The sequence below is a fragment of the Dipteris shenzhenensis genome, chromosome 18, assembly GCF_047967505.1.
Source record: "Dipteris shenzhenensis isolate YYH24624 ecotype China chromosome 18, Dip_SZ_1.0, whole genome shotgun sequence".
Classification (NCBI taxonomy): Eukaryota; Viridiplantae; Streptophyta; class Polypodiopsida; order Gleicheniales; family Dipteridaceae; genus Dipteris; species Dipteris shenzhenensis.
The window spans coordinates 45,200,069-45,224,896 of NC_141613.1; the positions used below are offsets into that span (position 1 = coordinate 45,200,069).

General features: G+C 43.3%; 1 protein-coding gene across 3 annotated transcripts; it reads left to right on the forward strand.

Moving 5' to 3' along the window:
* On the forward strand, positions 1-24,156 carry LOC147891287 (uncharacterized). 3 transcript variants are annotated; one of them, XM_087389373.1, is made up of 13 exons: positions 1-624; positions 772-866; positions 1,060-1,325; positions 1,883-1,957; positions 2,050-2,108; positions 2,496-2,631; positions 9,059-9,155; positions 9,270-9,336; positions 9,612-9,710; positions 9,824-9,913; positions 23,423-23,580; positions 23,766-23,864; positions 23,971-24,156. In XM_087389373.1, exons 3-13 carry the CDS (start codon positions 1,064-1,066, stop codon positions 24,098-24,100), a joined length of 1,272 nt encoding a protein of 423 aa, XP_087245499.1. In that variant the 5' UTR covers positions 1-624; positions 772-866; positions 1,060-1,063; the 3' UTR covers positions 24,101-24,156. The 3 variants fall into 3 exon arrangements, with proteins under 3 accessions (XP_087245499.1, XP_087245500.1, XP_087245501.1); XM_087389374.1 differs by having other exon boundaries at positions 23,426-23,580; XM_087389375.1 differs by having other exon boundaries at positions 9,062-9,155.
* Positions 24,157-24,828: the final 672 nt, after the last annotated feature.

Genomic DNA, 24,828 nt, shown 5'->3' on the forward strand with positions numbered 1-24,828 from the left:
TTCTTCTTCTTCTTCGTCGTCGTCGTCGTCTTCGGCTTCTGTGCTGCTCGAGCTCCATCGCCATAGCTGGTGATCTCTCCTCCTTCCCTCTTCCCAACAATCCATCCGCTTTCTTCCTCCTCATTTCCTTCGTCATCTCTCTTTGCTTCCTCATTCCATCGCCAGCTTTCATCCTTTCTTCTCACTCAATAGCTACCGCACAACCCCTTCTCCCTCTTTGCGTAACTCTTCCATCTCAAGGAACCTGCGATCGTTCCTTCATCCCATCCGTCGCCCTGCTAGCTCTGCGAATGCCCGCTTTCTGGTCCACTCGCCTGCAGTTGCGCCGTTTCCGAACTCCGGCCTGATTATCTGTATCTGTCTTCTCACGTATGTAAATCTGATACAATAGAAAGGCGATGAGAAATTAATGATCCGCTTGCACCCTGAGCAGAATGCACAAGCAATATCTTTCCCCAGCGCATGGAGAATGCGAATGCTCCTCAGTCAAATCGAGCCTCAGGATCACTAGTCTGTGGCAATCACATCTTACGACAATTTGTCTCACGAAGCGATCGACACTATACTTGTCGTAATTCCCGCCGGAGAGCCTATTGGAGTTGCAGCTGTCAATCGATTGCGCAGGTCGGAAACACGTGTACTCAGGTTACAGTGCGACTGAACGGCTCATCTTCTTTTGAAATTTCATTTTTCACAATGTTTAAAGCAGATTCCAGCGCTGGCTTTAGACGAAACATGTCGATCTGATGCAATACTTGGCCATTGACACAGACCATGGGAGGCAACTGGCAGCAGGCGATTGTAGCTGGCAAGTGAAGAAACTGAAGTGCGAACGTACTGCTGGTCGCTGTGTAAGCCAACTGGAGGTAATTCATTGAAATGGGAGACAATTGGTCACTACGTTTGTGCATGTACGATAACGTTTGCTGATTGCACCTTAGATTGGCGTTTCCACGGCATGCAACTGACTTGCCATTCGAAAGGGCAAGATATAAGATGGGAGTGCTGCAGCACCACTAGCCTGCGTAAGAATTTGAAATCTTCTCTGTCTTCGTGCAGAACTATGGGCTGCATCCAGTCATCCATGCCGGAAGCTGACGGGGGGAAGAACTCATCTCGCGCACAAGGGGAGGCGGTTTTCGTGTATGTCCCAGGGATAAGAGCTCCTTGCAAGACGACAGAGGTTGGCAAGGCCCTGAATGGACTTGTTCCTACAGATTTAGCGGATCGCCATTCCGCTTTGCGGAATCGTATACAAGTGATGGCTTCAGAAGAGAATCGTGTTCGCCCGACCAAAACGAAACAAAGGACTGCAGCCCATCACGGTACTCATGAAATATGCCTGATTGCGATGTCCTTGCCCTCTTTAGTGTCTCTCTCATCTCTTTCTGCGCGCGCTCACCAAGACGTTCAGCGCACTCAGGCAACACAGATCCATTAGCGCACCACTTTCTGCACTTTCTCCAGGCAAATATAATATATATGCTAGGTATTATGTTTTAGAGTAATTGTTCGGATCAATGTGCATACAGCCATGTCCTCACATCTAGTTACAAGGCTAAGGCTTGTTTGCTCGTTAAATAACATAAATGAGGACGGTTGAGCTACGTAGGATTTATTTGCTGGCACAATTGACAAAAAATATTTAGAATTTTCGCAGATCAGTGCCATCGACGCCATCTCATGACGATAGCTCCCTTTGAAAATAATTATGTTATCAAGTACATGAAGCTGCGAATCATGGAACTCTCAATCTTAATACAATCGGCATCAACCGAACATGAGATGTCAATTTACGGCCTTGTGGATTTGAAGTCCTTATTCCTGAGACTTAATACCTTAAAGATGAAGTAATTAAATTTCTTTCGTTCTTTTCGTGCAGGTGGTTCAAATATAGCAGATCTTCAGCTGGCGCTAGAGGACTACCTGCCTGTGCTACTAGGCTTGAATAACCAAGGTAACTCACTCGAAATGGCTCTCCACGGCGCTTCTAGTTGTCGCTTACAGTGCGAAGCTTCGGAAATAAATCACTGAAACAGTGCTTTACAGGAAGCAAGCTGAGAGAAGCGGTAGAATTTTCTTGGATCAATCAAGAGGACCTTCAACAGGTGGGTATGCTTTACCCTGCATGAATGGATTTGTTAGGCTTTCTTGTGGCGTACTTGATGCCCCTTTCACCCAACAATATAACGACTCAGAAGGAAAGAGTGTGTAATCATCTCGTGGTAGGCAGGGAAGGTTCCAGATTTTCAGTCCTATGCCTTTTGCGAGGTTTATGAAGTCAACAAAATCATCCACCATGCTGAGTTACAACTATGTGTAAAGTGCTGAACAGTTTACTTTGCGTCAGTGATGGCGACTTTTTGAGGTTTCTTACGCATTGAAAGGATTTAGACACAGAGACCCACTAGGTCAGGAAATTATCTAGTGTCTTTGTATTGACAAGCTTGCATTTTGATGCTGAAATTTTGAATTTGGTTTATGCCCTTTTCCAGGAGACTTCCATTGCAAATACTCTGTATGAGCTGCTCTCTGTGCTGCATTTGTTGGCAATCCTTGGATTGTCTCAGGCAAACTTCCTACTTAGTCCAAAACCACCTGCAGATGGCTATCAGCCCAAAGTTACTCAAGGTATGTGGTCCACCTTCATAACATAGGTAAATTTGAGTTCTCAGCAAGCTGTCCTGACCTTCTGTTGTACGCTGGGTCGTTCTGTGCTTGATTGCTATGTAGAATAAAGCATCTGTACTGTGCTTTGAAAGCTGAAGGCTTGAGGAGATCTGATGTCCATATGATTTTCTGTACATATATATAATAGACACTGTATATATATACGTGTGCGTGCGTGTGTGTTGTGTGTGACATCAGGCAATCTCTTTATGATTGCCTCTGTGTTCATCAGATAGATTCCTCTGTCTACTTGTCTTTTATTCAAATTTTATGATGTTGTAATTGCATGTGCCCTCTTTGGGGACTGCTTCTTGTAATATAGGAAGACATGGATTTCACTAGAGTTCAAAAAAATGTGTGTGTGTGTGTGTGTGATGACCGCAATCATCGAGTCTTTGGTGATCCTTCTCTTGCCAAATATCAGTTCTCCTGAGCATCTCTGAGACAATTGTTTTATGATTGCTTACATGCTCGGGATCTTGATTATACTGCCTTGTCATATAATGACATCTTCTGATGCTTGTAGCTGATAGTCCCTTTCTTGGGGAATGTTTCTTGTAATATAATTAAAACTAAATTTCACCCCCCCAAAAAAAGAAAGTATGTGTATGTGTCAGTATTTTGTTATGAGTAGTAGCTGTCCCACTTTGGGACAGCTATGAATGTAAGTTCTCCCGAGCATTTCTGAGACAATTGTTTTATGATTGCTTACGTGCTCGGGATCTTGATTATACTGCCTTCTGTGTCTGTGTGTGTATAAAGACACATAGATTTCACTAAAAATAAGTGTGTGTGTGTGTGTGCTACTCGTGTGTGCAAGGCATGTGGCTTCATGATGTGCTGTCTTCCTATTTTGTCTATGTCATGTAGATCTGTCCCAAAAATCTCATTTTCAAGAATTGGAAAAGAGCCGATAAAAAAATAGAAAAAGGGGAAGATCATGAGGGACATGGTAGAGCTGCACAAAATCCCTTGGGAAATTTCATCACTTCTTTTAGTTCAAGTGCTCCATGACAGGTAGAGTAGGGGTCGACATTGACAGGATGCTATTAGGTAGAACATTTGTTGGGTGGTAAGCTCCTCATGCATTTTCCTCTTCCACACGTATCTTTTCCTATTCCATGATCATGCCATGGGTGTCAAAAGCGATCAAGTGGATATGACGCAAACAAACGATGGGGAAAGCTTTGCTGCTTCAGTCTATTGCAGCAAGCACAAGGAATGCGTTTGGATAAAGTTTCTGGAACTCCTTGGGTGGGATCACACTTATGATGCATCTTAGAGTAAAGGAGTTGTTGATACCTAATAACAGTACATTGCAATGTTTATCTGTCAAGACTTGCAATGGTTGATGGAGCCCTGCTCATAAATGTGTGCTTAGTAAAGAAAACATCGTTAAATTGTTTGTATTGCTGGTAGGCATGAAAAAATCGGGGGAAGGGGGGGGCGAGGCGGGAAGAGGCGGGGTGCATGATGAAGCATTTGAAGCAAGATTAGTTTTTATAGTCAGATGACTGATGGCTGCCCCAAAAGATTGCTGAACACTTGCAGGAGTCCAAGTCTTAGAAGTAGCTTTTCTTGCAATGCAGCAAAACCAGAGAGAGAGAGAGAGAGAGATTGTCTCAAAAAGGAATTTGTTTAAACAAAAGAACCAAGGCCACAGGAGGTATGCTCCAATTGGAATCAACTCCCATCTTGTCTGTCAGAGGTGTCTTATCTTAGAAGTCTATAAGGTAGTGTGAGAGAAGAGGTAAAAGGAAAAAGTGGTTCTAGCTGCACATTTAGTAAGTTTACACCCTTACCTCACCGGAGTGTTAAGGACAAGGGAACTTGAGGGAAAAAGGTGAAGACCTTATGAAATTGGTGTAAAAAAGTGAAGACCATATCAATCAGTTAACTTGGACTTCACATCTGCACGGTGATAAGGAAAAAAAAGGAAAGACAGCCAGGAAATTATGTACTTTACCACATCAGATAGCTGAGACTTCATAGGGCTCGTAGATGATGAGCTTATGAACCAGATTCCAGAGTATGTGTCTTTGTACTAGGCACCAAGACAAACCCCCACAAAAAACTGATTGAACATAATCACACAGGCTCGGAGAAAGCCAAAAGACTACACAGCCCAAAACAGATAAACTTAGAACTGAACTTTCCCCCAAAACTCAGAGAACAGCCAGCCTCAGAATTCTATCAACCCACAGCCAAAACTCCTAAGCTTCCATCAAGGACAACAGCTCGTAACTCTCCCCAAGCTGCAGTCAACGTCCAAAGGGTGAAAGGGACTGGCATATCAGATTGCATCAACCATCTCTGCCTTACACAACCACTTCCAGCGTATGTATCCTTCTCCTGCTCGTAGAGTACTCCACGCTCATAGCTCACGTCACCAACAGTCCTCCAGTCAGCAGCAAATGATGTCACGACCCTGACTCAAGCTTTCTCTAGGCGATAGCTCATAACCAGTTACGTACAAGCCACATGGAAGACACCTCAAGCAACAGCCTCAACCTCTTCTTTTGCTCGTAGTGCATGCTCTTTGTCATTCGAAATGTTCTGCCCAAACCTCATAATAGCTATGCTTCTTACAGCCAAGATTTCCATGGTACTTTCTGTTCATCCGTTGCCCAGAATCCTCCTCTCAGGCCGCACCATCAACTACACAGCCAAGACTCCACAGGACTTCAGTAAGTGCCACTTTGTCACACACAACGAACCGAGACGCCAAGACTCTTAGGACCCGTCACCTGCATTGGCCTTCATGCAATGGACGTTCAGCCTCTGCTCACACACAACCTCTCCTCAATTCTCAGCCTCTGTCCCTCCATCTAATTGTTATTTTCCTTCTCTCCGAGAAGCCTTCGTCAAATGCAACGTAGGATCCTTCCAGCGTAGCCTGATCAGCTCCCTGCCGCCATCTCCACATAGCTCCAGCTCACCGTCTAGAAAACTCCCCTTCATCCATCACGTAGCCACCTTGCGTGCACATGTTCCCTTCCAGAGTTTCCAGCCACGTCATCACGTGGAATTTACCACTCTCCCATAAAAAAATGCAAATACACCCCGAGGCACATTAAATGCACATTTTGGACCTTTAGTCACACAATTCCCACACACATTAGCATGCACATTAAGGCTTGCATGCACCTCCATAAACCCACATGAAAAGCTCCTTGACATGGGCATTGGAACATATCAAATTCCCGTAACATGCAAGACCGTGTTGACTCAGGGAAAAAAAAAACCCCTTCATGACTTGGCTTTACATGACCCCAAAAACATTTTCACTCGACCACACACTAGATACCCTTACTTTGGAGATTTGGTACAACCACATTGCATTTCATCATTTCCCATGAAGTCCCTGCAAAACATACTTAGTTGTCTCAAAAAAACTATACATCAGTCCATCATGCTTGTGAAAGAAAAATCCACAAATACCAAAAGCCCACACCTACCCTAGATGTGTACATCTATGTGCCTACCCACAGCTATATACAATGCTCAAAAACTTGATACAGTTTTTGTCCTATCAACGGTTTCATAGCCCAACAATGATGAGGACCCTAAAATAAATGTCGTGGGGGGTTGCTTGAACTGTCAGCACCATGGCAATCAAGCAAGTTCATAGCACAATTGCTAGAATATAAACATGAGATACTATTTGGCCCGCTATGAACTCTTTCAAAGCGATGGGTTTGCTAAGCTTCTAATGGAGGATACTATCACAACATTGGATATTATAATGATTATTTATTGTATAACAGTCTACAAATGATCTTTCGTCTTCCTTCCAAGAAGAACTCTCAAGGTTGCATGATCTCAGATTAGGTCAGTTTTTGTAGCATGATTTTATGTATCAGTTGTTTGCATTGTACAGTGCTGTCCCTAATTTGCCATGCAAAGGTGAAAGATTGAAACTGGAAGGGTATTTTGGCATAAATGTGATGTCAAGAGCCGTTGTTTTGTTTTGTTCTTTGAGACAAGGGAAGGGGACACTACGAAATTCCCCCCAGAAGTGAGAGTCCCTTCTAGTATGCTCTGCGTGACTTTGGGGTGTGAAAAAGAACTCTTGTATTATATGTTGATAATTGACACAAGATTAGTTATCCACTATGATGTTTACAGGAAGGCGATGCCAGCTGCTTGGCAGCCTTCTTCTGAAGGTTCCAACTCACTTCCTAAGTTAGCCCAGAGCTGTTGTGAATATCCAGTGTGGAGAGACTATACAACCAGCAAATTCCACTTATGTGTTTGCAAGCCATGCTTTGTGGAAACACTTACTGTGCTTTGAGGTCTTCTTGGAGACCTCATTACCCTGCTTTCATATTGAGTGGAAGTTGTTGATAATATCTACCCATATGCTAACAAAAGTGGCCATATGTTGGGTGTGCCTCCATCACAAGGCTGCGCTGGACAAGCCAGATATCATTTTTTGGAAAGTGGGCTGTGATGTTAGCTACTGTCTCCTAGATATAATCCTCTGGAAGGCAGGATGTGCACTGCTTGGGATCAGCGTGATGTCGTGGATCTCCTAGCACAACTGCCTCCCACTCTTTGGAAAGGGTAACGTCAGACGCATCTCAGCACTGTACAAAGGCAGCATGAGTAATAATTATAGGGATCTATACTGGGGGAGGATTTCTCATTGTTTCAGTCACTTCATCAAGCAGAGGCCTTGTGACTACTTTTTGAGATTGTAAGTGGACGCTTGTAGGGATGCACCTCCTGATCTGACAGGAGGACTACTTGATTGTGTCAGACCTTTTTAGGACTGGTACTACGAGGCCTTGCATGCCCGAATCAACTGGCATAATGGAGTTGGATTCTTCATAGAGACAGAGAGCTTCTTTGCGGGTGGTTTTTTTAAAGGGGGGGGGGGGGGGCTTGATTTTCCCTAGGGAGAGACACTAGAGTACTGGGAACTAACAATCAGGGATTTATATTTTTGCTGAGTAGTAGGTTGTTCCAGCCCTTGAGAGTGTTCACCAAATGCTGCTGTACTTGACCTTCAACAAGCTCTCTCGTGGAAAGAAATCTGGCAGTGAACCAGTTCTAGTAGCTATAGCCAAGTAGATTGCATCCTGTTGATACTTTCACAGAGGGCGTAGAAGAAGCAAGCTCGTCTGTGCAAGCCCGAGACCAAAAAGGAGACTTTCAACCACCTTCCATGCGACTATGTAGGAGCCAGCCACTGAGAGACTTCTTTGCCATCCTTTATAGTGCCACATGGCTCTCATGCACACGTGTATTCCTCACCCTCTTCTTTGCCTTGTATGGGAGCCTAGCTGATTGCCTGCTTGACTAGTAGGTTGATAAGGCATGGGTGTTTTGTTTCTCCATGATGTGCTTACATGCTCGAGAGTAGTGTGTTCTGGGTAGGTACCTAGCTTCTTGAAGGAGGAGGGGGGGGGGCAGGGGGGGAGAGCTCTGTTGACTCTGTGGCTGGCTATGGTGGCCATCTCATCTCTGTGACCGTAGAAACAAGTGTTGGTGCTGGTGGTGATGTGCTACATTGCTGTACTACTTCTGCAATAATTGCCTTCTTGCCATTATTCTCCATGTCCTTCATCTTTCTTCCCAGAGCTGCAAGTTGGAGCCTGATCTCTCTAACTTCCTGCTGTAGAAAATATATTTGTTCCTGTGGGTCTGAACTGATCCTTCGCTTCTTATGCAATGCATAAGAGCTGGCCGTTGCTGCAATATCAGAGTAGGACAGTTTACTGATAGGGCTAGTGACAAAGGTTTTCACCTTCTAGAACTCTATAACGGTTTGTGAGTGGATGAGGGCCTCTTTACTGTCTCTAACACCCCAGTCTGAGCCAGAGGCTCAGCTCAGCCCGGGGTCTGCAGCCCGGGGTCTGCTACCCTAACTGGAGACTAGAGACGAGGAGAAGCAAGCGATGGGAGAGGCTAGCGACGGGCGGGAGTAGAAAAGCAGTAGGCGATGGGAGAGGCTAGTGCTAGTGATGTGAGAGGGGAGCGGCTAGCAGGAGAGGCTACAGGCTACAGTGGATCAGACGGCCAGCGAGATGATCAACAACAACAATCAACGATCAGCAATGGGCAATGATCAGTGAGCTATCAGCGGTGACCAACGACGATGACAATGGACGATGAGAGAGAGAGAGAGAGAGAGAGAGAGAGAAGTAGAAGTAGAATTTTATTATCGTCCTCGGGGGGCCAAAAAATGACCCATGGGACCTAATCCTCAGTACAAAAATCTCCTCCACTGTGGAGGGGTCAAGAATTTTCAAGTTCTTGACGGTACAAAAAAAGATGAGTGACAAAAGATCCCAACGCTGCTGGAGAGGCGGTGGAGACAGTGGCAGTGGAGAGAGAGAGAGAGAGAGGGAGAGAGAGAGACCTGAATTTGCTATGATTACAGAAGACAAAAAAGCTGCTATTCATGCTCTTTTGCAAGCATCTGGGATATTGAAGTGTGCCATGGATTCTGTCATACCACAAATGTCGGAAGATTTGATGTAAGGACTCCTTTTCAATATGTATTTGATTTCCTATTCTCTTAGCTACATTTCAAGCCTACATTTGTAGCTACTTGCAGCATTATGAGAAGTTGGTGGGAGATGATTTTGCAGGAAGAAGTTACCAGCTGACTTACGAGAAGGTACATTGCATGCGTTGTCCATGCAAGCATTAGGTCAAGTAAGTAAAATTGTTCGTCTCTAATCCTCACATGTGATAACAGTTAAAGGATACAACTTCTTGTGGTAGAATCCACAGCTATAATAAATTTTTTGGATCATCTGATTGCTTCAAACAGGTTTATGGTTATGGTGTTATGATTTAAAAAATTCACGTTGAATCATCACACCATGTCATCCTTCAAAAGGTGATTTTAATAGTCCACCTTACAATTCTTGTTTCTGATAACTAAATATTTTCTGCCTTCGTGGGGCTATGTACTCTCATGCTTTCAGGGAACAGAGATACAGCTTAGCTTTGCGGTGGACAATGCAAAGGCAAGTCTAGCAGTAAAGAGACGGTTAGCTTGTGAACTAGTGAAATGTTGGAAGCAGGTCCTTACTACTCATCTTATTTCATGTGTTTCATGTAACTCGAAATATTCTGAGAGGGTTGATATGCTCATTAACTTAATCTACTTTCCATGTGCTCTGAATGACTTTACCAGGTGCATGAAAGTGTTGTAAGTGTGCATGTTGGAAATACATGGGAAGAAAGGCACAGTCTGTTCATAAATTGGAAACTTGCAGAAGCTAAGGTGAGTTAATGTTCTAAGCTCAAACTTGTGAATTCTTCCTAAAATTAATGAAACCGATGGACTGTATTGCTGACATAGGGAGAAATAAACTTTTGTCGTCTTGCAAACCTTACCTCGCAAGAGGTACAGAGTTACAAGTTTCTTTGTGATCCAGCTCAGAAGAACACTTGTTTTTTGTCAAGCTACTCATACATTTAATTTGCAATCTCTTGATACCCACAAAATGCTCTTCAAAACATTGCTCCGAAGCATCAAAGTGCACTTGAAAATTAAGTCTGTTGTGAGTGTTTAGCTTTCTGGACTCTGAATGGCAATCTGGAAGTGCTAGTCTAGGCTTTCATATTTTCCATTTCATTTCCTGCATATATTTTCAACATATTCTTCACTGGAAATCGACATTCATCTTTAGTCTACATCTTTATCAATCTTGTCATCCTTGTCTCTTCTTGTCTCTGAATTTTTCTTTCTGCTAGCGGTCATGTCCTCAAATGCATTGTGTCTCAGCAAATAAGAAAAGGTATGAGAGATCATAAACAGCTTTTCTCATGCCCTATATATCTCATCACAAGGGGAGGTTAAGCCCAAATATTTTGTAAATGTAGGAGATGGGTAGCCAGAAAGGGTGTGTCTCTCCCCTGAGCTAATCAATGAAAATGTGGTGGGGCATAATGCCACGGCATGCTTCTGAGAGCAAAAGAAGCCCACACCTTATGCAAATTCTCTTATCTGTCTCTTGCCACCTGAGATTGTGACTCCCCTATCTGCCTGTATGTGTTTTGCCAAAATCTGTGACAAAATCTGCCCTCTCCTCCAATTACATGTCTACAATTGGGATCCTCCAAAGATATATGCTAGAAATTATCTCCCATAGTAAAGCATCTTCTGAAGAAACCAAGAACAAGGCTGGAATTGTCCCTTAATAGGTTGGAAGATGCCCCAAAATACGTTGGATAGGAATACTATTCTTGGATCATATGAAGGTCATCAAATCACATGGAAATATACCAAATTATGAAAACAAAATCACTTTTGACAACTTTAAATTTTCAATTTCATCTTGAAACTTAAAAAACACACAAAAAACCATAGAAAACTGAAGTGTTCATTGATGAATGTGTTTGCAATATGTGTATTATGACATAGAAGTGTAGATGCCAAAATACTAAGGATGCCAGAATACTATAGATGACAGAATACAATAGATCACGGAGCATATAAATATGCAAAATACAGAGGAGGCCTGAGGGGTGGGCTGAGAGTGGAGAGGCTAGAGGTGAGGCCTGAGAGAAGGAGGCTGAGTAGTGAGAGAAGGGGGCTGAGGGTGGGCTGAGAGCATAGTAGAGGTGAGGGTTGAGAGTGGAGATGATAAAAACTCTATCTCTAAAAAACACACACAGATCACGGGCGATGGCATCTATCTTTCCTCCCAGCCTTCTCTCGTAGATCACATGTATTCTAATTAATTCATCCTTTTCTTTTTTTCATGCATATCCACGAGACCCTCATTTCCCTAGATGGTTCCCCTTGCCAAATGTCATCATTTTAGCCTTTCCACTTGGTGCACCATTTACCCCTCTCTTGGGGCACATTTAAAACCACTTGCCCCTTGGCATTATTGCACATTTAGGTGCACCTAGGCCTTAGCACTCAGAACCACCTAGTCAATGCCATTTCACCCTCACCTAGGACCTTGGCAGTTACTTCTCTTGACCGTTTCATTTACGCACATTAACTATTACAAAAGTTGGTCATCTAAGAGAAAATGCCCACCGATCTTTCCGAGGTCATGCTATCTCGGCTAGAGCATAACATTCCTTCCCTCTTCAAGCATCAGCGTCCTCGATGATGAAATCTGGGAACACTCTCCGTAACTAGTATACGGATTCCCAGGTAGCTTCTGATAGAGGCTGACCATGCCATGCAACCAACACCATGGGTATCTTCCGATTTCGTATTTGCATTGTTCCTCGGTCCAGGATTCTTGTTGGCTTGCACCTTGCAATATCCTCTATCTCCTGAAACAAAACCACACCTTCGATTAGTGAGTCACCTGTATGCAAAAATTTCTTTAAGCGTGAAACATGAAAAACCGGGTGCACCTTACACCCCTGTGGCAATTCTAATTTACAGGCTACACTGCCTATTCTCTTTAGAATTAACCACGGCCCACAGTATCGAGGTGATAACTTAGCACACTCTCCTGAAGTCAACGACTTCAAGTGCGAAGGAACTCTGAGAAAAACTTTTTCTCCTTCCTTAAATACCCTTATAGACCGGTTTTCATCCGCATACATCTTGGCTCTATCCATAGCCTGGCGGATATTAGCTCTCGCAAGTGCTAGCATCTCCCGCATTTGAACCACAAAGTTCGCGGCACTAGGCACTTTCTGAGGTACTCCAACTATAGTTGGATTGACTGGTCTATAACCATAGTTCAGCTCAAACGGACTGAACCCGGTAGATGAATGTTTTCTATCATTGTAGGCAAACTCCAACAATGGCAACCACTTGTCTAACGTATGTTGCCTCAATGACACATATGCCCTCAGCATATCCTCTAAAGTCTGGTTGACTCTCTCCGTCTGACCATCCGTCTCAGGATGATCCCCACTACTCATTCCCAACTCAGTCCTTAGTGTCTCAAATACCGTTGTCCAAAAATGACCGGTAAATCTGACATCTCTGTCTGACACTATGGATCTAGGCAATCCATGCAGACGAAATATATGTCTAATGAACAAATCCGCCACTTGCGGAGCACTAACAGACTCTCTAGTCGGAATGAAGTGAGCCATCTTGGTTAGACGATCAACCACCACAAGGATAGAATCATATCCTCCTTGGGACATAGGCAGCCGTACAATAAAGTCCATGGAAATGCTCTCCCACTTACTCAGTGGTATTTCCAAGGGCTGTAAAAGTCTGGGTGGCTTCACCCGCTCGGCCTTGCTTACCTGACACGAGAAACACCGTGTCACATATTCATGAATATGCTTTTTCATCTTTGGCCAAAAGAAATCTTGCTTCACGAGATCATATGTCTTCTCGACTCCTGGATGTCCTGCACACGGGCTATCATGGCACTATCGAATGACTCTCTGCCTGAGATCATTCTGACTAGGTACTACAACCTTGCCATTTCTAACTAGCATACCATCCCTTATGGTATATCTTGCATAAGTTTGGCATTTTCTGGATGCCAGGTCATCCTTTTCACTTTCCCCGGGTTTTAACACATGAGCTTTAGGCCACAAGCTCTAGACAAACTCGTCCACTTTTTGAGTTTCTCTTATCTCGGTCATTAGAGCACTCTCTAATACCGTGAAACTCAGGTTGTGCATAATGCGAGACAACGCATCAGCAACCTTATTGTCTTTTCCTCTTCGGTACCGAATCGTTAGATTAAACTCCTGCATGAGCTCTGCCCACCTAGCTTGGCGGCCCCTCAAGTCAGGCTGTTTACAAAAATGTTTCAGAGTATCATGATCTACATCCACATAAAACTTTGAACCATACAAATAATGCCTCCATGTTTTCAAAGCATGGATAACAGCATACAACTCCAATTCATGAGTTGGCCAATTCCTTTGAGAGGGAGAAAGCTTCTTGCTTTCAAAGGCTACTGGCCTTCCCTCTTGAAGGAGAACTGCTCCTACCGCAATGCCACTTGCATCGGTTTCTAGGAACAACGGTTTCTGGGGATCAACTATTTTTAACACCGGTCCTGTGACCACAGCTTGTTTTATGGTGTTAAAACTTTCTTGTTGATTCTGTCCCCAAATAAAAGGTACTTTATCTGAGGTCAGATCAGTCAATGGCGATACTATTCCGGAATATCCTTTGATATGCCTTTTATAAAACTGGACAAATCCCAAGAATGATCGCAACGCGGTCAGACTCTGAGGGATTGGCCAAGTTAGTATCGCAGCCACTTTCTTCGGATCCATTTCTACCCCCTGTGGAGTAATTATGAACCCTAAATATTCAAGCCTAACCATACACAGTATAGTTTTCTTTTTATTCACATAAACACTGGCTTTCCTCAAAGTACTGAACACTATTCTTAAGTGTTCACGATGCTCAGTAATACTTTTACTGAATATCAGGATATCGTTAATAAAATGTACTACGAACTTTCCGATATACGGACGTAGTAAATCGTTCATAAGCATGACGAAGGTCGCTGGAGCATTGGTAAGTCCGAAGGGCATTACCAAAAACTCATAATGACCAAACCTACTCCTGAAAGCGGTTTTATGCACATCCTCGGCTCTAATCCGGATCTGATGGTAGCCACACTTAAGATCTATCTTGCTGAAAATCACGGCTCCATGTAATGCATCTAGCAAATCATCAATCCGAGCCATCAGATACCTGTGCTTAATAGTGATTTTATTCAATGTTCTGTAATCTATACAGAGGCGAAATGTATCATGCTTTTTCTTCTTTAATATCACTGGCGAAGCAAAAGGTGAGAAACTTGGTTGAATCTGCCCCAACTTGAGGTATTCTTCTAGTTGTCTACGCACCTCCGCCTCTTCAGTAAAGATCATCCTATAGGGAGGTCTATTTATTGGTTCTGCCCTCGGGATCAGCTCAATCTTATGCTGAACTTTCCGCTTTGGAGGTAACCCATAAGGTAGTTCATCCCTAAAACATTCAGAGAACTCCTCTGTTATAAGATTAGCCAACTTGGCCATCTCACCACTTTGCGTAACATCAGTGCTAGCCGAAAAATCATCAACCGGCTCTACCGATGCTGTGCAAAGGAATAAAAACTCTACTTGAGCTTTTCGAATTTCCATTGCGGAAACCAACGGTCCCTGAGGTATATCTTTCTCACCTCGCAAGACATAAAGCACATCATTCATCTTGAATTGATATACGTGCTTTTTCCAATCAATGGCTGGATTCTTCCTAGAATGCCACGCCATACCCAGGGCTATATCTGCATGAGCAAGCTTGGTCATTTCAAAATCAAGCTTCTCAGCATAGTCATGAATCCGAAGCTCCAACTGGGTAACCCTTTGGTCCCATACTTCAGTTGAACTTCCATCTGCCATCCTGACTGTATATGCATAGTCAGATGGACTTGTCTTTAATTTCAGCCTCTTCACCAGTTTGGAGTTAATCACATTGTGAGTTGACGCCGAGTCAAACAACACAATGACATCATGATTGGCCACTTGCCCTTTCATTTTAATTAACTCCGTATCATTAAAGGCTGTATATCCCGTTGCTGCGGGCTTAGATAGGATGTTATCAGGTGCACTCGTCACTAACTTAGCAACAGACACACATAACAAACAAGGTACTAACCTCTGAGAAGGTCCCGCCAGTTGCATCTACATATGTTCCACACTGAGACTCTCCTGCATTTCCACGTCGCATTCAGATATTATCATATTAGCCGTGCGACGGTCTTTATTCAGTGGACAATCCTTCCACTGATGTCGCTGAAGGCAGCCGAAGCACAATCCTTCTTTTCTAGCTTTCTCTTTTTGTTCAGGGGTCAACGAGGACTTTGACCAAGCCCGGGCTGCCATTGGAGTTATTTTCCTTTTTACCCAAATGGTGGTACTTGTTTTTATTGGTCCCTCAACCGGCTTCACCTGCTTGGTTTGGCCACTTGGCTACGAGACACTTGTCTTTGAAGTCCATTTCCTCTGAAATCCCCCTTTTTTCGGGTACTCATACTGAGTCCCTGCCTGCACAAATCCACCAGATCTGCCTCTGGCATCCTCATAGTTCAGGGCTATTGCAATAGATTCATCTAATGTAGTCACATACTTAGCCCGAACTTCCATTTTGATTTTGTCGTTTAACTGAACCGACATAGGGAGAGGGTCTGTTATTTTCATGACACATTCCCTGAATTTGTCTGTGTACTCTGCCACCGACAGACTCCTCTGACGAAGATTTCTATAAGCATCCCAAGCTCGGGACTCTTCATCAGGTGGGAGAAAGTGTTTCTTAAATTCAGCTTTAAACCCTTCCCAGGTGGTAGGAGCAACTTGATTCTTCTGTTGCTTTATCCACCATCTATCCGCTGCCTCAATAAACAGGTGTGTGGCCTCACGGATTTTCTTTAGATCAGATCTAATTTTACAAATGGCGAAGGCTTCTTCCCACTTGTGTAACCAAACCTCGATCACATCAGAGCTGCGCTCGGTCATCCGACCAGCGTACTTCTCCGGTCTATAATTAACGATATTAGGCACTTTGACCCTTGCGCGCTCTAATGAATGTATACTGGGCTCTGGCTCTGCTGGAGCTTTGCCCTTATCAATTCTAGACGGTCTAGCCGACAAGGCTTGTACCATCTCCCTGATCTCATTCTGACCAGCATTCACTTGAAGCTGCTGGTTCATAATCTGCTGTAAAGCATCTTCTAATATCGAAATCCTACCGATCAAAGTAGGTGCTGTGTGATGTGACATTTGTTGTGTAGACTGTGCTCTAGACTCACTACGATTCACCCTAGAATTCTATCCTTCTGCCTCCATAGGTTCACAATGGAAAATGGTTTTTTTTTTCCTTTAAAAAAAAAAAAAAAGGATCTCCTTCCTCTTAAAAAAAAAAAAATAAATGCAGGAAATTAGGCGACAGTCTCTGTTGTAGAAACCAAATCAACAACCGCCCAAAATTTGTATAGAGGGAAAAAAATGCTCCTTGGAATTTCCTCGCAGATTAAGTGGGCGCACGCTTCACTCTGAGACAAACTCGAAGGCAGTGACTTTCGCTTCCCGATTTTCCCTGTGTGTAAGTCCTTCACGTCAACAGCGCTCAGAGTTAACTAGTGGATCACCCGGTCAACATCGACATCTAGATCCTGACCCTTCGCCTTCGTTACGTCAACTATGACCCCAGGCCTTCGTTCCGTTCCACCTCCTAATATCTGCACGCAGTCGTCCTTCAATATCCCACGAGGTAGATAATGCGCTGACTAAAGGAGGTCCCGTAACTCGTTGACGGACCACGTTCCTGCAGCAAATGTGCGTCAATCCTATGCCTTCGCAGACGAACGTCCACGTCACGACTGCTGTAGCGCCCAGGCCATCACCTTCCCGTGGCTTCGTATTTATCTGGTCAGCCACCCAGTACCGATGTCGAAGGACTATCCATGAACCTTCCGCTCCAAATTCAAGGACATCGCAGGTTACCAGCCGTTGCCTTACGTGACCCCCAAACTCCAGCCACGAAACAGAAGCCTCGTGCGTCGTAGATAACGTCCGAATTCGTCAAAGGCCCGTATGGGATCTCCGTCAAGGTAGTCCACGCCCAATGATACGTAGGCCAATTGTCCTTCGTCACCACATTGCACCAACAGTCAGTCCGTCGATTTGGCACTGAGGTCGTTCGACGATCCCACTTCCATCTCCTTCATAGCCTCGGCTCTGATACCAACTGATAAAAACTCTATCTCTAAAAAACACACACAGATCACGGGCGATGGCATCTATCTTTCCTCCCAGCCTTCTCTCGTAGATCACATGTATTCTAATTAATTTATCCTTTTCTTTTTTTCATGCATATCCACGAGACCCTCATTTCCCTAGATGGTTCCCCTTGCCAAATGTCATCATTTTAGCCTTTCCACTTGGTGCACCATTTACCCCTCTCTTGGGGCACATTTAAAACCACTTGCCCCTTGGCATTATTGCACATTTAGGTGCACCTAGGCCTTAGCACTCAGAACCACCTAGTCAATGCCATTTCACTTTCATCTAGGACCTTGGCAGTTACTTATCTTGACCGTTTCATTTACACACATTAACTATTACAAAAGTTGGTCATCTAAGAACGGACAGAATTGGACAAAACTTGATGGGAAACCAGTTTGGAGACACTTTTGTGGGATTTCCTGTCACCAATTGGTCTTTCTCCCAAGAAATAAAGAAGAGTCTTTATCGGATTGACTATGGTAAAACAAAACTGACTTTGGTTCACTAGAATACGTTTTACTACTTTTGCTTATATTGGTAAAAGAGAATGCCCACAAGGGACATTAGTCCCAGAACTAGGAATGCATGCATTTCGCTAACCTTTAATGGGTTAAAGTGTTGGAATTGTTTGTGCCATGTGTAGGACCTAAGAGAGTGCAAAAAGGACCAAGAGTGGGGAGAAAAGTGTAAAAACCAGGTCCCACAAGGCTCAAGAAGTAAAGACAAGGGGGCGCCTCATTAAAAGAAGGGCCCATGAATTAAAAGGCACCTAAAGCTCAAGAGCACCAGATTAGAAGGAAAAAGACTAAAAGCTTGGCTTTTAGAAAGCAGGCCCTAGCTTTTTGCTAGGCTTAGTCTATAAAAGAAAGGCCAAGATTGTACTCAGACTTATGCTCTTTCATAAGCCAGTTGTACAAAGATTATTCTATTGCAATAAAGACCTTTGGGGGGGTCCAGCCCTTATTTCTAGGCCTTAGTGTTGTGCGTGCTGCGTCTCCTTCTCCTCTTCCTCTGTTCTATCGCGAAGAATCTTTGAGATAAGTGCTGCAATTCTGATTTTCAGATTTCAGTTTGTGCTCTCCACTTTCTATCACGAAGTTCTTGTGAAATATTGCAAAAATATTGCGTGGAAGTAGCAATCTTTGTTTTTTCTCCCCCTCTCTCAATTTGTTTTGATTCCGAGCAGATATCTACTACTACTCCTCGTCATATGAAGCTATTAGATGCTGATTTTCCATGTGATCTATGAAATTCAAAATCTATCTTGGTGATTATCTAGTGCGAATCGAAGATCCAGGCTGTGTTTCTAGCAGCAGTGATTCGTTTTTAGGGTTTCAAAGCTGAATACAGATTTGTTTTAGGGTTTCTGGTCCGGTTTCAGTGGTATCAAACCATAGGATTCCACTTTCCTTGGTGGAAACGGTCCAAGGCTAGCACGCAGCTGTGAATCAAGGTCAGGCGCACATGTTTTGATATCAGTTCGAGTGCTGGAGGGTGGGGTGCACCAATTGTGACTTGATTCTTGCTCGAGAAAGTGGGGCGCTCTTGTTTGTGAACTAATACACATCTAGGAAGGTGGGGCACTCCTGTTTGGAGGCCAGGAGGTAAGTCACATCTTTCAAGAGGCACAAATTCGTATTGGCCAGAAATATCTTCTCTCTGTGTCGCCCTATCTCTTAAGTTGTGTTCTTCTTTTCTCTGTGATCTATCAAGTGGGAAAGGCGTTCATCCTATCATCATCCTTGGTGACATGCTTCCAATCTCTTGCTCAGAATTCTTGAAGCAAAAAGCACTTGCTTTACACGAAAAGCATCTACTTCTTCCAAAAAAGCACCTGCTTTTCACAAAAAGCAACTGCTTTTTGTGCACACGCGGCCTTCCTTTCTCCAAAGCGGCGTAAAAGAAGCAACAGAAAGCAATGAAAAACAGGAGTTGCTTTTTCTTTTTTCTCATCATGGACGTGACCTCTCAGCCCTCACAAGTACAAGCGCCTAAGAAAGATTGTGAGATGAAGGGAAGAAGGTCCCAGGATGAGGATTTCTATCGAGAACTATTGGCTGAATTGGCAAAAGCAAGAAATAACCACCTCTTAGTTGAAGCTTGTCCTTGGACAAAGTGGCTTCAGAGATGTTATGGGACATCTAAAGATAAGTATTTCTTTCATGTTTAGTAGGCTTGCCTTATTGTGATTTAAAGATCTAACCCTTGTATCTATTACAAGGAAAGAAGTTTGTTGTTTCCTTAATTGTTTCAGGAATCAAAAGCCAAGCACACAAGATTGGGTATACATACACATGTGGTCCTAAAGTATTCCTTGATGGGACAGGCTAGTTATTCTGAGTTATATTTCAATTTTGGAGGATTCCAAGTTATTGTACACGAGTGATATAGTCTCTATTATGGAAGCAGTTTTCTGTGACCTATGTGGTAAAGGCTATGGACTATTTGTTTGGTCTCATCAAACTTTTGTATACATAGTACCAGGACAAAAGAATCTAAAGTTATTACATCTAGTTTATGGTTTTGAGCAGCTTATGCCAAAGAGGAGAAGTTAGAGACTACTTGTATATCTTTTATGAATTGAAGAGTTAGATTCATGACAGATTCAAGACGAGATCAAAACTATCTCTAGTCTGGCTTGTGAAAGTCAAAGAAGCAGCAGCCAACTCCAAGTGAAAGGGACATGGATTTGCCAAGAATGAAGGACATTAGAAGTATTGGATGGGAAACTTCTCTGAGTGTATCTACATACATTATGTCGATTCTTAGAAACAGAGATGTTGAGAGCTTTGTCATTCCAAGGAATTTGGACCAAGAATACTGATATGATCGAGAATGGCACCAGATCGAAAGGACTTAGGTGGATTGATCATAGCAAGAGGCTTATTGCATAGCAGTGGCATGGGGAATGTCTGGATGGAATAAACAATCTAGAATAAGAAAGAAGGCCCAATGGCTGCCTAGTGCTCTTAAAGAGCAAGAAATGCCAAGAAACAAAAAGGGCCTATGGCTTCCCAGTGCTCTTAAAGAGCAGGAAACACCAAAGAAAAGAAGGGCCTATGGCTGCCCAGTGCTCTTAAAGAGCAGGAAATGCCAAAGAAAAGCAAGAATCTCCATGCGGAAAGCAAGTGTTTTAGATGCAAAAAGAGGGACGTGTGGCTGCCTAGTGTCCTAGAAGGCCAATGGGCCAAAAGGAGCAGAGAATGCCACAAGACTGATCTAAGTCAATGATCAGAAGTTACTAGATTCCAAGATCCACCTTAGGTGGAGAGATGGAGGAGATCCTTCAACAAGAACAGACTGTGTACCGCACAAAGAATAAAAGTACCTCGAGGCAAGTTTATCTGCGGGTATCTTGCCAAGTACCAGAACTATTAGGCCATTGATGCAAACAGAGGAGGTATCCCCAAGTTTTATAGTTGTATCAAGAAGCTTTTTAGTTGAGGACAACTGATTGAAGCCGAGGGGATGTCGCCAATTGGTCTTTCTCCCAAGAAATAAAGAAGAGTCTTTATCAGATTGACTGTGGTCAAAGAAAATTGACTTTGGTTCAATAGAATAAGTTTTACTACTTTTGCTTTGCATTGGTAAAAGAGAACTGTGGGGACGCCCACAAGGGACTAGGATTAGTCCAAGAACTAGGAATGCATGCATTTCTCTAACCTTTAACGGGTTAAAGTGTTGGAATTTGTTTGTGCCATGTGTAGGACCTAAGAGAGTGCAAAAAGGACCCAAGACTGGGGAGAAAAGTGTAAAAACCAGGTCTCACAAGGCTCAAAAAGTAAAGACAAGGGGGTGCCTCATTAAAAGAAGGGCCCACAAGATTAAAAGGCGCCTAAAAACTCCAGAGCACCAGATTTAGAAGGAAAAAGACTAAAAGCTTGGCTTTTTGTAAAAGTAGCTTTTAGAAAGCTGGCCCTAGCTTTTTGCTAGGCTTAGTCTATAAAAGAAAGGCCAAGATTGTACTCAGACCCCCAACTAGGGTTAAACCACACGTACTAACACTAACTTAGCCTCTAAGTATAATTAGGGGAAAACCCTAAAATAAGGATAAAAAGTTTCCGTAACCCTTCTAACTAATAAGTAATTGGCCAATGCCTTACTAATACAATATTTCTAACATATTTCGGAAGGCATTGAGGGTGTTCGGATCATCCAGCCCTCTTTTGACAGAACATGGAGTTACAAGATTGAATTGCTTGGGACATATCAGTCAAATCCCAACAAACTATTTTTGCTATATAGCATAATGGTTACACTAATGCTAAAAATTCTACAACTTTGCGTTGGAGCATCGGATTAGCATCAAACTTTTGGCATCTTGTTTGTAATTTTCTGTTTCAATTGTGTTGGAAATTGGTTCTTTCTTTGGATTACTAAAAGTTACAAAATTTGAGCGATTCGTTGAAAAAATTCATTGGTGATTTAATTAAACCAATTAACCTAAGCTAAACCCTCTAACGTAGTTTAATCTAAATTTAATTAAACCCCCCGACCGACTTGCAACTCCTCCACCCTCTGTTCCGCCTCCTCTGCCCCTCGCCCTCTGCTTCGACCCTCCACCCAGCCACTCCCCCGCCGTCTCTCTGCCCCCAGCCATTGCCACCCCCTGCCATCGTCTTTACCCTCCACTCTCCTCTGTAACTGCCTCCCCTCCACCCTGCCCCCCCCCCCCCCCCCCCCCCTTCTCACTCCGCTCAGGTCCCCCCCCCCCCTTGCATGGCTGCTCCCCTTAGCGTAGCCCCCAACCCGCTCTCCTCCCGCCTGCGTTCGCCTTCTTGGAGCCTCTCCTCCCTCACCCTGCTGGACATCCCTCGCCTCCCATCTCCTGCCTGTAATCCCCTAGCGAACCTTCCGAGAAGTGCAGACCATCTTGTGCATCTCATCTATCCTCCTCTCCTCACAAGTCCTCTACCCTCCATTTCTGTCTGATCGTGAGGCCTTCAGGCTGCATGGACAAAGGGTACAGCTATGGCGGATGCAGAATTCGCATTTGCAGTGGTGAGGTAGTGCAGGCCATGGTAGGTCTTTTATACTTGAGCAAGGCTGTGCCAGAGAAGTCCAGAAGGCACACGTGGCGGATTATCCCCCCCCCCCTCCCCCCCCCGCCCCCCCCGGCTTTTATCCCTCCCCCTTCCCCCTTCCCCCAAACTCTCATGGTCTAATACTATTTTTCGCCAACTGGGGGTCCCTATAACCTCTAGGAATAGAATGAGATGCAATCACCATGTGAAAACGTTGACAATTCATGCCGAAACTGTGGATGAAACAGAAGCATAGGTAGAAGCCACTACAATTAAAATCTAATGCTGGCCAGAAAATAGGCTCTTGCAGGTGTCCGTATCAAAGGGGTGGCAAAATATCAATGACAGCCTCTGCTAGTATTGGCTACAATTTACCATCTAACACATTCATGCTAGATTTAACATTGCAGGAAATCTGATGAGCATGTTTATGGAGCAGGAAACTTTCTAACAGAAGCTATAAAACTAGAGGAGTTGGATGTAGGGATGTGGAGACAGCCATAATAATAAGGTGAATAGGAAGTCCTCTACAGCTCTTCCAATTGTGAGAGTGTAATTTATCCTAGTCAGGTTAGTTTTAGCCTTCTGGGACAGCTCTCATTCATTTTCCTAATTGTTCCTTTGTGTAGGAGTAGATGTTGCATACTTCTTTTGATGCAGAGGTAGGATATGCCATCAAGTGTGGGGCTTTTATTCAGCAACTCCCTTGTTGTCTTTATGATTGCCTGTTCAATCCCCTTGACTGCTACAATGTTGCTTTAACACTCATGTGATCAAGGTTATTGCAAAAGATGAAATGAATGCTGAGGCTTTCACTTAGAATCCCAATGCTGAGTAAGGACAGTGGTCATCATGGAAGTGGAATGTATTTTTAAAGAGGCAAAGGGAAAAGACTGTGACTATAAAAGATGGGATGTTTATCTTTCTCTATTTTCTTTCTAAGTGTTATTGTATGACAGTTTAACAGTTAAATAACAATCAGTTTCTTTCTCATTTCTTCAGGCATTGAGATTTGTCTTACAATTCATTCCCACTTGTAGCAGGCTGCAGCATATTATTTTCATGGGTTGATTCTGAATGAAGTACATGATGAGAACACACGTGCAAAAGCAATGATATGCCTTCAATTAGCAGATAATTTTTTACTGGACAGCCAAAAGTTTTGTGCAGAATTCTGTGCTACCACCCCAAAAACAAGGTTTTTACTTGTTTTCTTCTGGAGTTGAGAAAAATTAGTCTCAATTGTGTTTGTTGTACCACTATCTGTACTTGCTGCATTATGAAATTGTCAAAAGACAGGTCATTACTAGGCCTTTGTTGTTGCATTGAAGCTTTTATCTACTTTCAGTAACATTTTGGCTGCTGTTTGCTTAATAAATACAGGGTCCCTCCGTTGTGGGGTGCTATGAAATATTTGTCAGAGAAGATTCCAAAAGATGCCGCTAGTAGAGGACACAAAAGTGATGCGTACCAGCAAGAGGAGTAAGTGAAGAGTGAATTTTTGGCAGGCCAATCATTTCACAAATGAACTCCATAAAGGTGTCTCTAGTGGCCTGTTTTCACAGTTCTGATTGATTTCAATGAACAGGGTTCCAAAGAAGATACCTGAATTACCAGATTTCTCAGTAGCCTTACAACCTGCGGCTTATGATCTCCCACCACTCGATGCTGCTTGGAGTGTGGGGCATTCGAAATCTACACCAAACTTGAATTTTTAATGGCCGAGTGAACAAGACAGAAAAGCCTCAGATGATGTAACAGTAATGGGATGAAATCCGTGGTGAACGCCATCAAGTAAAAGACCAGAAACTAAGTCAAAATGAAAGCAAGTGGTAAAACATCAAATTGAGATATTGTGTTTTAAAGGGGATTCAAGCACTCCTCTCGTGTTTTGTTGAGAGAATTTTAAAAGGCAAGAGCAAGGAGCTGCTCACCCTGGGGAGTCGCAGTTGGAAAATAAGTGTAAATTGGTAGTCATATACACTTGTCTATCTTCAGCAATTTTAGTCAGAGGTCAATGGCAAAATATAATTTGTAATTTGTTGAATCGCATTTGTAAGTTGCTTCTGGCCCAAAGCAAACTATCTTACTGGATGAAGTAAACATCAAAATAGTTTGTAAAGCCCATATTTTCAATTGATTAGAGAGAGAGAGAGAGAGAGAGAGAGAGAGAGAGAGAGGTTATTTGTAGATAAGACTAAAGAAGACCAAGAAGAAAATGCAAATAGAAGCATGTGTGATTTGATGACTAAGCCAGGACTAAATTCTAAGCAAAACACAAAGCGTGATCCCTCTGCACAGATAATTATTTCTGCATTTCATAGCTGCTCATTGGGTTTATTTTCCGTTTTCCCTTGGGTCTTTTGTATAATTTTGTGTGTCACTATTTTCCTAATTTCACATGCTTCTAGTATATTAGCAGATGTTACCCCATGATTCCATCCAC